Source organism: Doryrhamphus excisus, chromosome 4 (assembly GCF_030265055.1).
Source record: "Doryrhamphus excisus isolate RoL2022-K1 chromosome 4, RoL_Dexc_1.0, whole genome shotgun sequence".
NCBI classification, from domain to species: domain Eukaryota; kingdom Metazoa; phylum Chordata; class Actinopteri; order Syngnathiformes; family Syngnathidae; genus Doryrhamphus; species Doryrhamphus excisus.
Genome location: NC_080469.1, coordinates 12,833,257 through 12,846,678, shown reverse-complemented (window position 1 = coordinate 12,846,678; position 13,422 = coordinate 12,833,257). Strand labels below are relative to the sequence as shown.

The 13,422-nt window shown below is 39.2% G+C and overlaps 3 protein-coding genes across 9 annotated transcripts in view; 2 read left to right on the top strand and 1 right to left on the bottom strand.

The window, feature by feature from the left end:
* Positions 1-2,778: 2,778 nt before the first annotated feature.
* Positions 2,779-4,866, bottom strand: hspb11 (heat shock protein, alpha-crystallin-related, b11). The gene is made up of 5 exons (XM_058071754.1): positions 4,636-4,866; positions 4,367-4,473; positions 3,851-3,919; positions 3,732-3,775; positions 2,779-3,638 (listed from the first exon to the last, which is right to left on the bottom strand). Exons 1-5 carry the CDS (start codon positions 4,725-4,727, stop codon positions 3,546-3,548), a joined length of 405 nt encoding a protein of 134 aa, XP_057927737.1. The 5' UTR covers positions 4,728-4,866; the 3' UTR covers positions 2,779-3,545.
* On the top strand, positions 4,832-9,347 carry smn1 (survival of motor neuron 1, telomeric). Of its 2 annotated transcripts, XM_058071752.1 has the most exons (8): positions 4,833-5,001; positions 5,487-5,558; positions 5,640-5,756; positions 5,861-6,052; positions 7,415-7,588; positions 8,832-8,906; positions 9,011-9,118; positions 9,200-9,347. In XM_058071752.1, exons 1-8 carry the CDS (start codon positions 4,954-4,956, stop codon positions 9,254-9,256), a joined length of 843 nt encoding a protein of 280 aa, XP_057927735.1. In that variant the 5' UTR covers positions 4,833-4,953; the 3' UTR covers positions 9,257-9,347. The 2 variants fall into 2 exon arrangements, with proteins under 2 accessions (XP_057927736.1, XP_057927735.1); XM_058071753.1 differs by lacking the exon at positions 7,415-7,588 and having other exon boundaries at positions 4,832-5,001.
* A 3,454-nt stretch (positions 9,348-12,801) lies between these two features.
* The window catches only part of rtkna (rhotekin a), a 60,922-nt gene continuing 60,301 nt past the window's right edge, over positions 12,802-13,422 (top strand). For 3 of the 6 annotated variants that reach the window (XM_058070630.1, XM_058070632.1, XM_058070638.1), the window contains exon 1: positions 12,806-13,205. In XM_058070630.1, the coding sequence (XP_057926613.1) occupies positions 13,095-13,205 (111 nt within the window). In that variant the 5' untranslated portion in view covers positions 12,806-13,094. Of the gene's footprint in view, positions 13,206-13,422 lie in introns of all 6 variants that reach the window. The other 3 variants (XM_058070639.1, XM_058070633.1, XM_058070629.1) reach the window with 3 other exon arrangements.

The following is a 13,422-nucleotide window of genomic DNA, read 5'->3' as shown; positions in this document are numbered from 1 at the left end:
AGCAGGATAAAAGTGACCTAAGTGTACAAATATGTTGACTATTGCATAGTGAAATTAATATAAAACACAATGACTCACCTTTTGGCCATATGGGAGAGTACCAATCGTTGTGTCACAAATGCACTCATGCATCACATTTTCTAACGTTAACTTATACAAAAGTGTAAAAAGAAGTTAGCCATGATTGCTATGTAAACTCAATGGTGCCAAATAAATGATAGTGGCAAGAACAATTGACGAAAACCATGTTTATTAGGTGCACTGTGTGGCTATACAATATCTAAGACAGTATATGAAAACCAAGACATATTTTAGACAACAAATTTAGTCAAAAACCAAAACTGAGGTACCATTCTATTCAACTCGAATAGCAAATAACTAGTTGCCAGCAGATGGCAGTTTAAAGGCGCTTTTAAGGCATCATTTTTGATCCAATTCCAAATTGTACCTTTGGGGTATTCTGATTTTTAGTTACCACTGTCTCTGAGTACTGCTCAGCCTCAGCTCGACTCTTTTTGCTATTTGCGCCTTTTTGATTTACACATAAAAAAGGATTGTTTCCCTCTTGTCTAATCATCTTGTTCTCCAGCTTGCACTGTCGTAACTGGGCTGATTGGACCAAATCAGGAGTGAAATCAAATTAAGACCCGCGCACATGGGCTTTGTGTTGACATGCATGGAAGACCACACAAAACTGATAAGACATATTCAGAGTCAGTTTAACAGAGCAGAGAGGGGCCATGAGTCTTTGTCACTATACCACATAATCTATACCACACAGTGTTCTTTGGACAGCAGTTAGTTTATTATTATGTAGTAGACTTAGGATGCAGGACATGGACCAGGGAAGAACCCATTAAATGTATATCTGGATGAAAGGTGCAGATGCAGGCTTTTGAGAAAGGGCATTTTATGACATTTTCCTTAACTTCTCAATGAAGAATGCATGCAAATCGGGGCTATTCCAAACCTGCAATTGTCAGCCTTGGCAGAGATTTGTGTGCTGTACTTAGGCCAAGCTCATTGTCTTTAGACCTTTATCAGGTAAGGAACCATATTGGTTAATTAACTACACAATTTCTCCAAGCTAATAGTAATATAAGACAGTATTTTTCAACAGAAAAGCACTGATGTCATGTGATATCAGGGGTCTGGCTCGTGCAAACCAACAGTTGACACCATACGACTTCTGCCCCAACAGTTTTTCTTTCTGCCCCCCCCCCCCCCACCCCCACCCCCCCTGCACACACACAAGGGAAAAAAGGAGTTGGGATGGCAATTTTAAGATAGTGGGGATCACTCAAGCAGAGACATCAAAAACCCGTTATACTGTAATAAAATATAACAATATGATATTGTATAAGTATAGTAGTGATGTAGTGAGTATTTCATGATATAAAGAGTTGTGGTCTAGCAGGCGTGTCATGGTGTCATTGGACAGCCGTTAGACAGCCATGTGAAGACACCGGCTGATCATTTAGCGCTGCCCTGCAGTGACATGATAATGACACTCTCATATCCTGCTGTGATTCTCCTGATCGGTTGACAGTCAAGCACAAAGGGGAGCCAAATTCATCAGTAGATGGGTGGTGCATGTGCAAACCTTTATCTCTGGATAGATCTATATTTGCATCAACTGTATTATATTTTGAAAGTGGTAGATGGAAATCCTGCTGTACTTCAGGAGCTAAGTCCTCCCGCTAACATTATGATAAATATGCCATGCTGGTGAATAATAGATGAGTCAATAACATTGTATCGGTTGCTACCTTGCCCTCATTACTCATTACATTCACATACTCATATGTACTATATCGCGGTCATACCCCTGAGCAATTAGTTGCTCCTAAAATATCAGGGGGCTTGTTATTTAGGAGTGTATTTTACACTTTTATTGGTTTATTTGGAGGAGCGTGCTACAGCAAACACTGCCTCAGCAAGTCCCCAAGCTCCTCTGTAGTCAGCAAAGTAATTGGGGAGGGAGTCCCAAAGGGTCCTCGCACGCTGCTCAACCTGATAAGATGACATGGCTGTGGAGGTAGATAGGAGATAGTAGTGAAAGTGTGGCTATACACGTGCAAGCATATGTGTGTTTGTGTGTTAGAGCGGGAGAATAGGCCTGCAGTCTTTAGAGACATGCTGGTTGGCTGGGAAACCATCTGGTTCCCCCAACCCCCAGTTGCATCACCCATGGTCCCCCTATTTCTATGGGGGATGTCAATATCTGCACATAGGGTGGGGGGTCTGTCCAGATGCCAATTCAAGTCTTCTGTCCTTCTGCTGAAAATTAGTTAATTAACTGTGTCTATAAGAGAGAGTGAGCAAGAGAGATGCCCTTTGTATTTGTGCCATTCATCATAATCCAACTCTTTTATTCTAAAGCTTTGCCAAATGAGCAGAAAGAGATGAAAACAGTCTCTGAAGTGAATCCATATCGTTAATTAATTTGAGCTGAAGAAAATAGAAAATGTACAAAACTGTCCCTCATGCTGCGATAGACATACATTTCCTGCCTAGAAATTGTTTGGAATATAATTTCTTCACATATTATTATAATGTTCTTATCAGATCCCATACAAATGTTTGGAATGAGTTAACAAGCTACCAGGCTTATATTACCAACAACGGCATCACTGCTCAGTGTATTGAGTCACAATTATTCATAGACCGGTCAGATGTTTAGCAAGTAAACTTCTATTTGGTAAAAGGGAATGTGTCAAAAAACTGGAAGAAATTGCATTTTCATATTATCAATGAAAAATATATTCCGTTGTCATTGTGTTTTTTTTTTATTAGAAAATGAGGGTGGCATACAGAAAAACTGAAGGAAGGACATGTTTTGCTCATATAACCAATATAACCAATTCAACATTCAGTAGGTCAACATATATTAATCAATTACTTATATGAAAATATATTTATGTATAGTATAGTAACCCCTTGTCACATTGCGGTTCAAATTTTCAAATTATTCATGCTGTTTCATGGTTGAATACAGCCTTTTAGTGGACAAAAACAATAATAAAACACATTTAAGCTAACTTGGGAGAAGGGGGTTGCCTAAATTAAGTATTTTCATGCATAAACATGACAAAATCAACTAAAAATGTTAACAACTGCAGTCAGAAAGTCGTGAACAGGTTTGACGAAAATATTTCATAAAGAGGGAATCTGACATCACCGAAAATTCACTTATTGTGGTCGGTTCTGGAACCAATTAACCGTAATAAACAAGGGATAACTGTACTTTCATTGAGTGAAGGGTCATTTTTTTTGCAGGGAATGCCACAAAATGTGGCAAAAAAACTATGAGAAAAACCAAGAAATATTGTTGTTATTTTCTCTACCACAGGTTCTCACTGTCTTTTGTCACTTGTGTAATTTCTAGCCAAAAGACAGCAATTCAATAAATAAAATTGTAGCTTGAGTATGACTCATTTTTTCCGCTATTGAAAAAAAAGTTGTCACTAATTACAAAATAACATGGGACGGTTTTCATTCACAAATGCATTTGACTATGATGACAGTAACAGTAAATATGTGTGTCACTTCTGTATACTGACTTTGTGCACCGAGACAAAGTGATCAAATCCTGAGGTGATGATGAAACGAAGGTGAGTTGCATTGGTTCCATTTAGCTGGGGGGAAAAAAACAAACCAGTTCTGTTAAAAATTTGTCTTTAGGTCCATTCAATTTAAAAGTAACACTTGATTGTTTAGTTTCATCCTACCGAAATAGAATTTGACTGAAGGTGTCCCTCAGTGGGTTTAAACTCTGCGAGGAAAAGTTCATTATGGTTTAAAAGAAAAACAAGTGGGTGACTAACACGTCTACATTCATCATTCCTACCTTTCTCTGCCACTAACTCAAAGTGTGAGGCATTCTGTGATGAGTTCTTTTCTACTTTTAGGTGTTTGACTGCAAGAAAAGATGGGAGAGGAGAGGAGAGTCATCAGCCCTGTCCAGAATAATTAATTCCTTCACCACATAATGAAAAAGACCAGTCACAAAAATGAAATTAACAATGGCTATGTTTAGATTAGGACAAAGCCTTGGAGGAAATTTCTAACAGAAACTACATGAGTCATGTGTTTGCCTTTGTCTCCAGGCATCATTACAGAATAAAGCAGCTTTTTCCCCTTCTCATTTTTATGACGACCTGGAGCCTTAAAAAGAAACTAACTTTCTGTATTAAGTAAGCTTGACTTGGACTTGGACGACAGTTTGTGAATTAGCGAGGACACTTGCCACAGTGGGCAGGCAGGTAAGTTTCATTGTATCTAACTTGGACCTATTTTCTGATGGGTTCGTATATGTCCTGTGACGTTTAAATACATTTCACGAATATTTGACCTACAAACCTACCATTATAGCTGTCCAAAGTCACTGAGGAAATGTTTGTCATTTCAGCAAAGCGAATAATGAACTCTTGAGGAAACATCCCGGTGGATATCCAGAATGTTTTCGTGTTTCTGGTTGAAAGAGACAAAATATAAGTAATACTCATATCAACCATTGACTGCAATACATCACAATGTCACTGGGTAACTTCGGAAAGCTCCATATATTAGAAAACGATATACTGAAAAGCTAAAACCAGACCTAACGAGACAAAAACACAACACGACACTTACCCGTCAATGATATTTTCTGGAGGGTGAGCCTCATCGTTGGATGCGGCAACAACAACTTTTGCACCCAAAGAACGAAGAGAGGCATCAATCATCGTCAGTGAATAAGAAACAACCCAAATGCAAATCTCCTGAATAGTCTAATCACTTAGAAATCACCGCAGCTCGAGTAATCATGTACACACAACAACCGAGCGTTGCCACGCCAACCCTCGTCGTCGCATAATATATACGTCATGTCGCTGGTTTGACGTCTCATGCTCGACGCATGTATCTCCGTATGTTGTTTGGCACTTGTCTGTGAAAGCTAATATTTTCTCAATGGCGAATGGATGCAAAGAAGTGTTATTTACGAGGGGAGATGGACAGGTGAGTCGTGCCAGACTGTACAATTATAAAGAACAAGTCTTGAAACATTTTTGGACGCTTTGCTTTTTGTGTAAAATGAGACGCTATGTACCATGCTAAGCTAGCAGACCATGGTTGGAGCCGAATGTACGGAATAATATTAGTGTTGTAAGTAATATTCAGATGGAGAAAGAGGGGTTGAGCATTATGAATACATCTTAGTGTGGTGAAGTGCATTCACCACCACTGTAAACTGCGACGTATTATAGCTGTAAAGGAAGGCGAAGTGAAGACTACATTTAGTGAAACCATGAAGCCGGTTCGGTGTAATCAATGTGATGTCCAGACGGTGTACAGAACCATGGACCCTGCACAAATAAATTACTGCTTGTTTTACTGTTAAAACTTTGAGCATACTGCTTGGGGGTGTAAAAATTTCATATCTGTTGTCAGACTAACTTCTGTATACGCCTCCTCCTTTAAATGTGAATCATTCTTTTTTCCAGAGTGACGACTCTGATATTTGGGATGATACAGCCTTGATAAAAGCCTACGATAAAGCTGTTGCTTCATTCAAGGTATCCAAAGTGAATTTTTGTTGGTGGTGAAATACCATTTGTTTTGTGTTTGTTACTCACATGGTCTGTTCTTGTTGACAGACTGCCCTGAAGGGTGAAGAAGTGCCTCAGCCTTCGGACAAAGTTCCCCTGGGAAAGAAACGAAAGAACAATAAAAAGAAGAACAGCAGGAAAAGACCCAATGCAACAGATAAACAGGTGTGGATATGAAATGGGTGTTCTGCACTGAAGCACCCTCCCACTGGTGTATAGCAAACATGAAGATCTTACATTTTATAATGTATAATCTTTTTTTGTCACAGTGGCAGGTTGGAGATTCTTGCTGTGCCTATTGGTCTGAGGACGGCCAACTATATTCTGCTACCATCACCTCTTTGGATGAGAACAAAGGCACATGCGTAGTTGTTTACACAGACTATGGCAATGAGGAGGAGCAGAACCTTGAAGACTTGCTTTCAGAGATCTCTGAGGGTGATGACGAAACTATTAACAAGGTGGAGTGTATGATAACCATTATGAAAGCATATCTGAAGCTTCTTACTCATCATTCCAGTGTAAAAGGAAGTTAACCACTGTAAAACATGAAAAAAATACACTTCGAATTCTGCCCATCATTCACAATCCTTATGTGAAACATGAACACATATTTCTTTCCCTTTTCTTTGCATTCTAGTGCAAGGAATACATTAATAAGAGCTTGCTAACAATTGATGTAATGGTAAATATGTATTTTGACGCTAAAGCCCTCTAAAAAAAACCTTCAACGCCAACAATGTTCCATTTACATAACTTCTATGTAACTCTATATTAACCAAGCTACAGCGATATTGTTATTATAGCAGCTAACAGGAAAAACTATATTTATTTGGTGGACTAGCACAACGCCTCGTTGGCCGTTCATGTCAATGACGGAAGAGTGGATACCTAGTTCTCAATTTCGCTACAAAGAGTCAACAAGATGCTCGTTTGCTGTCAGAGGTTTTACCTGAGGACTGGAGCACACGTCTTGTGCTGGATCCCAGAGCCATCCCAAGGAGAGAGGACATTGTAATGATTGACGGAAGTAGCGTAAGCTAAATGCTTGATGTGAAATCAATGCGCTGAGGAAAGATGTTTCGGTAACGTTTTAAATCATCAAAATACGGCAAGGTACTTGTTATCATCGATGTACTTAAATGATAAATGCTCTTACAGGGCTTTGTAGTCGAACTAGGTGTGTCCCAATGGCGTTTTAATGCACAGAAAAGGGAAATATATGTGTTCATGTTCTCCATGAGGATTGTGAATGATGGGCAAAATTCCATAAAAGCGCAGTTCCTCTTTAAAACTGATTACAAATGACATGTACGATGAGAAAAGTATTGGGATACCCCTAAATTATTTCAAGTGCTTAGTTCATGTCACTTTCTGTATACAGTCGGCCCGCATTTAATGCAGTCTTCCCGCAAAATAGGACTCAATATTAATAAACAGAATATTTTTGTAATTAGACCATAGAAAACCTGTTTGGGACTTTCTAAATATAGTGTTTACCATTATTTGAGCCCCGTATACATGGAATAACGCCTCTATAGTCACCTTTACACTCGTCATTCTTTGTTTACACCACATGGTGCAGGCTAAGGGGATCCCTGTAGAGACAAGAGAGATGGTCGCCGCTAGCATATAAAGCACCAAGCTAACTAATACTAGTACTTAATCTATATTTAAGGGTTTCAAATAGAGTGGGGAAGAAGGACAAAGTAAGAATCCAAAAACATACCACTACCATTTTTCCATCTAATCATCTAATTCCACTTTTTCTATGGCAACTTTTGTATTTTTGTATGTTATGCCCACCCCATCCCCCAATTCAGCCACACGAGGTAGAATCATCAACAGAGGAGAGTGACAGCAGGTCAACAGATCCAAACCACCTCAAACAGCAGATACACAGTAAAACCCAAAAGGCCAAAGACTACAAAGTTCCTCCCCCTATGTGGGGTCCGGGATTCCCACCCAACCTCCCTCCCATGCCACCATTCAGACAGGTAAGATGGCATGCTGACAAATAGTTTCTTTAAGAACTGCATGTTTTTTCGTTGGATTTTGTGAAGTCTTTTTTTTCATTCTGTGCAAGATCGAAACAAAGTTTTGTCAGATTGGTACAAAATTATTGTGTGGGGGAAAAACCTTTTATACCAGGGGTGCTCATAGTTTTTCAGCCTGCAAGCCACTTTTAAAATGACAAATTCCCAAAGCTCTACTTCTTACTATAAACATAGATACAGTGTGTCCCAAAACAAAGATATACACACTTACAGTTCTTAAAACTATAATAATAAATAAAGTAAAAATTATAATTTGTTCAATTTTCAAAATGTAGTAGAATTTACAAACATAATTTTATTGTTTTGTCATCTCCTGTTCTCAAACTGACATCTCTTCTGGTCCAGACAGTGCTTACACGGCAAAGCAATGGTATCACACATATCACGAAACAATTCCCTTGGTGTTTGCATGCATGCATCATGCTTTTTTAAACAAATTTCCTTTGTTGTTTATTTTAGATTAGTCTGGCTGCCATCATTCCGTTCAGTGGGTTTAATCTGCAAAGAAAACAAACAAACAATTGAGTTAGCAGCTGCTCAATGGTATATACGTTTTTTGGGACACTGTGCTGCTTATTGAGTCGTCTGTTCATCACTTGATCTTTGCTGCGTAGAAGAGCAACAGCAAATCAAGATGGAAGCTTATTGTCATCTGACTGATGTTGTATGACATCTAAAAAGGGAGGTTTATAATGTTGATAACGCATGCAATTGGCCCACACTGCTTTCGCCTTTGATCGACATAATGGGCACCCCTGCTATAGTCAATCATTTTAGCTCCAACAGTGCAGCATTATCATTTGATTAAATGTGGGAGACTTTTAGAACAAGCCAGTGGATTAAATTGCCAGAGTGGGTGGAATTTACGCATGTGGAGATGATATTTGTCCAAGCAAATGTACTTTTAGTTGTACCAGGCATTCAAGTGAACAAGAAACTGAAGCAACAAGGGTGGCCTGATATTTTTGTATCTTAAGGGGTAGCCTAAACATACAAAACACTACCACAAGCCACAATATTAACATATGCCTAAATGAATACTTCAGAAAGGTCAATTAAAACTGTAAAGGCATTTTTTTGATACAGGTCTGTTATATAATATTTTTAGATACAGTACCAAATGATTAATGATAGTAATGCCACAATGTTTTCAACAGGTTTCTTGTCATTATTTTGATTGTAGGGTGGAAAAAGGCAATCTGGTGGTCATGGGCCTGTACCTCCCCCCTGGCATCCCATGATGCAATTCGGTCCACCTGTGAGTTTGGACATACTTTTACTCAAATGAGATTGATGTAGATCAGTAATCGGTCAAAGGTCAGCAGACTGCTCTGATTCATCATTTGTTTTTCTTCTTTTCAGATGATCCCTCCGCCTCCACCCATGAGTCCTGATATGGGGGATGACGAGGCCATGGGCAGCATGCTCATCTCCTGGTACATGAGTGGTTATCACACAGGCTACTACTTGGTATGGATTGCTACATAAAGAACAATGTGTACTGTATACATTATACATTTCAGAGTCATTTTGTGTGTTAATCATTTCCAGGGTTTAAAGCAAGGACGGAAAGAAGCTTCCAAGTGGGCCAAATCGCACCAAAAATGACAGGATCTGTGAGAGATTTCTCTTTTTGAATGCTCATTTGAGTGAGGACAGTTTTGTATTCTCTGTACATAGATTAAATAAAGGATATTAAAACAGCTTTATTCATGTATTTTTTTCTTACAGTGCAGCAGTCACTTAAATTATCCTTGTCACACCGACCTCACCTCGACCTTATGAGCAACATACCTTAGTGTGATGCGCTCATTAGTTTGTGTACCCACTGGTTGGGCTGGTGCAAAGGACTGACTTGATGACATATCATTCATGTAATGGCATCTGTTGTCCAGCAGAAGTCAGACTCGTCTAAAGTAGTCAAGTAAAAGTGAGGAGCTTTGACATAAACAACACAGATTGACGTTGGATGATGCAAAGAGAAGCAGTCTAAACATGTAGGGATAAAATAAAATGTGGTGCTCTTTCTTGCCTAAATTTTAGCTCCAGCTCGAAAAGCAGCACTCCCATTTGTCAGTTTCACATCCTGGATCAGGATGCATACAGGAACATATGGAAGACCTGATGATTATAGACGTACATGCTCATAAATGCAATCTGCAAACCCTCAGGACATTGGCATGTAAGTGATTTACTACAAATAGAAAATATGCAGATAAATACTGTATGAGTATGGCTCATGTTTGCATATCAATGGCACTTTTATAAGTGATGGAGTAAATGGTGCGTTCACTTTCCTCAGTATGAAGACGTACTGTACACATTACGTATGAGTAGAATGAATGATGAGCTAAAATGTTTTGCGTATTAGAAAATAATTGTCACTTTGACCACCATTTAGGTTTCCATTCATTCTGCCTCTGATTTACCTAATGTCCTAAATATGTTTGCTATTGTTAAAAGAGCTGTAGAAGCACTACAACTATGCCGTTTTATATTTAGACCATAGCCAACCACGTAATTGTAGTAGCCTAAAAAGCCACAGTCATTCTACTGGGCTCTCAATAGTTTGGTTCATTGAAAGGCAAGTCAGTTAGAAATGATATTTCCCATACTGGTGACATGTACACAGCTTACTCCAACTCATATGTATCTAAGCTGGTGGGCGGTGTGTCATACAGCATATTTACAGTAGGTGTGAGAAAGAGGGGTGAAATTTTGTTTTGTGGCAAGATGTTCCCACCATGTTTTTTTGCACCATATGATCATCCTCCAGCTGCTCCACAAGCATTTTCTCTCTCCATGATCAGCCGCTCCTTTGTTTTTGGCATTTTGTAGCCTTCTGCTACTCAGTCAGTGTTGACTGGTGCAGCTGTCACAATTGTTTTTTTGCTAAGAGAGTGGGAAGAATGAGGAGCAAACTATATAGTTTGCAGGATTTTCAAACAGAAGATGCACTATATCAAGTAACGATAAAAGCAGACCTATCTTTTCCTTCCAGATGCTTTTACAAATGTACCGTGACAAGGCGTGCACATAAGCACATTGCCTGTGTGACTCTGAGCTGCCCAAAGGCCTCGCATGGAGCCCCCGAGAGGACTTGAAAGAGGGCCAGGCCTGGTTTGGAAAAAAAAAAAAGGAAAAAAAGCATCCCTCAAACCTCACCCCATCGGTGTCTGCCTACCCCCTACTGACCAGCCTGTAAACATCATCTGCAATTCACACACAGTCTGGGAGCGATACACACACATCTGAGTTAGATCGCATTGCTGCATGAGATGCAGACCCTTCAGCTATTTACACAAGCACCCGTCAACAAACATCCTGGTTTAAAATAAGATACTCAAGGAAGGGGGACAACCTCCTTTCAATGTCTTAACATGCAACTACTCATCAGGACACTGCATTTAAGAATGTGGTCAAAAGCCTTTAACTCTAACTGAGGATAGCATCAGATGAGAAAAAAAAGTTAAGAATACAGTATCATTTATCATTTCAGCGAGCAGTTTTATTACAGTATATCTTCTCAAGGGACAATAGCATAGAAATATAAAACTTGGATCTAGTTGAGAGTAGTCAGTGGTCAGCTTGTGTAGCCGTACAACACAAGTGAGTATAGCAAAATGCTAGTGGCAGCATCATGATCTGACTTAGTATGAGTACTGCCGACAATGCGGCGCTGCGGTTCATTCAGAGAAACATGAATTCCAACATGAACTGTGACATTGTGAAGCAGAGCATGATCCCATGTGCTGCATGACAGTTTTCCAACATGATAATGACCCTAAACACACCTCCAAGGTAATGGTAATGGTAATGGTTTTATTTCATTTGAACATGCATCAGATTACAATTGAGTGCATCACATAATCAGTTCACAGTTGCACATGTCCAACAGGAGCAGGAAGAAGCAAAGCTTATTAAATCCTACCCCTCCATCTGGTACTTTTACAATCAGTACTTCCTGCTTTCATAATATAGTTTAAGTTTTTATTTTTCATTTTATTTTTTTTTATCAAGTACCGAAGTACGAGGTGATATGACCATACAATGACATAATGGGTACCATAGTAACTGGCAAAATTAATTATGTACCTCCTGACATCCGGTGGGAGAGCATTTATTCTGTCATAGCTGGTACAAATAGATGAATAAAGACACATTATTTAAATATAAATATACAATCATTTACAGACAAATTAAGTGAAATGTGATCATTTCACATGGCACTGTGATTGGGAATCACTAATTTAGACAATAATGTATAGACTCCTTTTAAGTGGATAGATATATATAGCTGCACACTGACTACTCTAATGTATATCCAAGTTTCACTTTGTCAGTATTGTTCTTTGAGAAGATAAAATGGTTTGCTGTAATGCTAGAGGATCACTTACTTTTACAGGATAATGTAAGGATGGAGTATAATATGCAGGAATGTCTGGGACAGTGCCTGTTGTGGAGACAGGAAGGTTGCAAATGGGAGCAGCGTAGCTTTTGGACCTTAGGGCCCCATTTTGGCTGACTCAACGGGTCTTCACTAAATGCGAATCCCCATTATTATAATATATGACCTTATACAAGACTGTGGCCAGCATGCATATAGTATCAAGGGTCCATCCACCCAGCAGGTTTTTGTGGATGCGGTCTCTGCTTCATTGAGAACTGATCCTTCATGACCTTCTGACCTTTCTGAATTCCACTCACAGCAGGTTCAGTACATTGCTGGTGTTGCTGTCGTAGATTGCTAGTCACTTTCCAGCCTCATAAATTAAGTAGGGTTATTTCTTTACAATGGAGATGAATGCCGCTTTTACAGCCCTCTATTAATTATTAGTGGAATAAATACAATCGTCAACACTCACTAAATTAGCCTAAAATCTTAATACAATTCAATTTTGTATGCAAATTTCAGGCAGGATTAACACTTTTAAAGGTGACAAAATATTAATACAGTATATGACATATACTGAAGCTATAGGGGCCCTGACACAGTTTTTGTTACACTAGAAAATATATGGTGGAAAAAATGGAAATAATTTCCCCATCCACTTCTTGATAAAAAAAAAAACTAATTAGTTTTGATTTATGTTTCTGTGATTTAAGGACATACCAACACTAATTTCACTTGTCCGGACTTCTTTGAAGTGGGCCGGCCAGTCACGTTACCGGTAGAAGTGTATGTGAGTATGTGAATGGGGCAGGGCAAACTTTGGAGTACAGAGAACACACATTTGGTCAAAGTTTCTCTCTGTGGAAGTGAAAGTTTATTTCTTCTCCTGTTACAACGTCTACATTTGAATCGACGTTACTTTAGACTTTTACCTTGTAGTGAGTGTCGCCGTGTGTGTGTACCACCTGGATCCGTGTTCGTCGTCTTGCTTTCGGGGTGAACTATCCGTGGACGCCCGGTGGAGAAAACGGAGAACCGTGCAAGCAAGAAAGGATGTTTTGCCGGAATCAAACAACGAGAGCCACTGTTGCCCGCTGCTCGGCTCTTGAAATGGAGATACGGCGAGGGAAGTTCAGAAAGAGTCTTTACGTGACTACATCACAGGTACACGACACTTCATCAATACTCCGTGGGGGTCCATACCTCCCTTTTTCTTTCACATGGCACACTTTTCTGTATAAATCTCCATTTAAGTGTGTTGGGGTACTTTCTTCCAAAGTAATGTCCCCGTTGTAGGTAAACATATTAATCACCATTTGAGTAGAAAGTGATTCATTTTGAGGTCTAGCAATTGTAAAGATTGTATGAGAGTTACATTTTC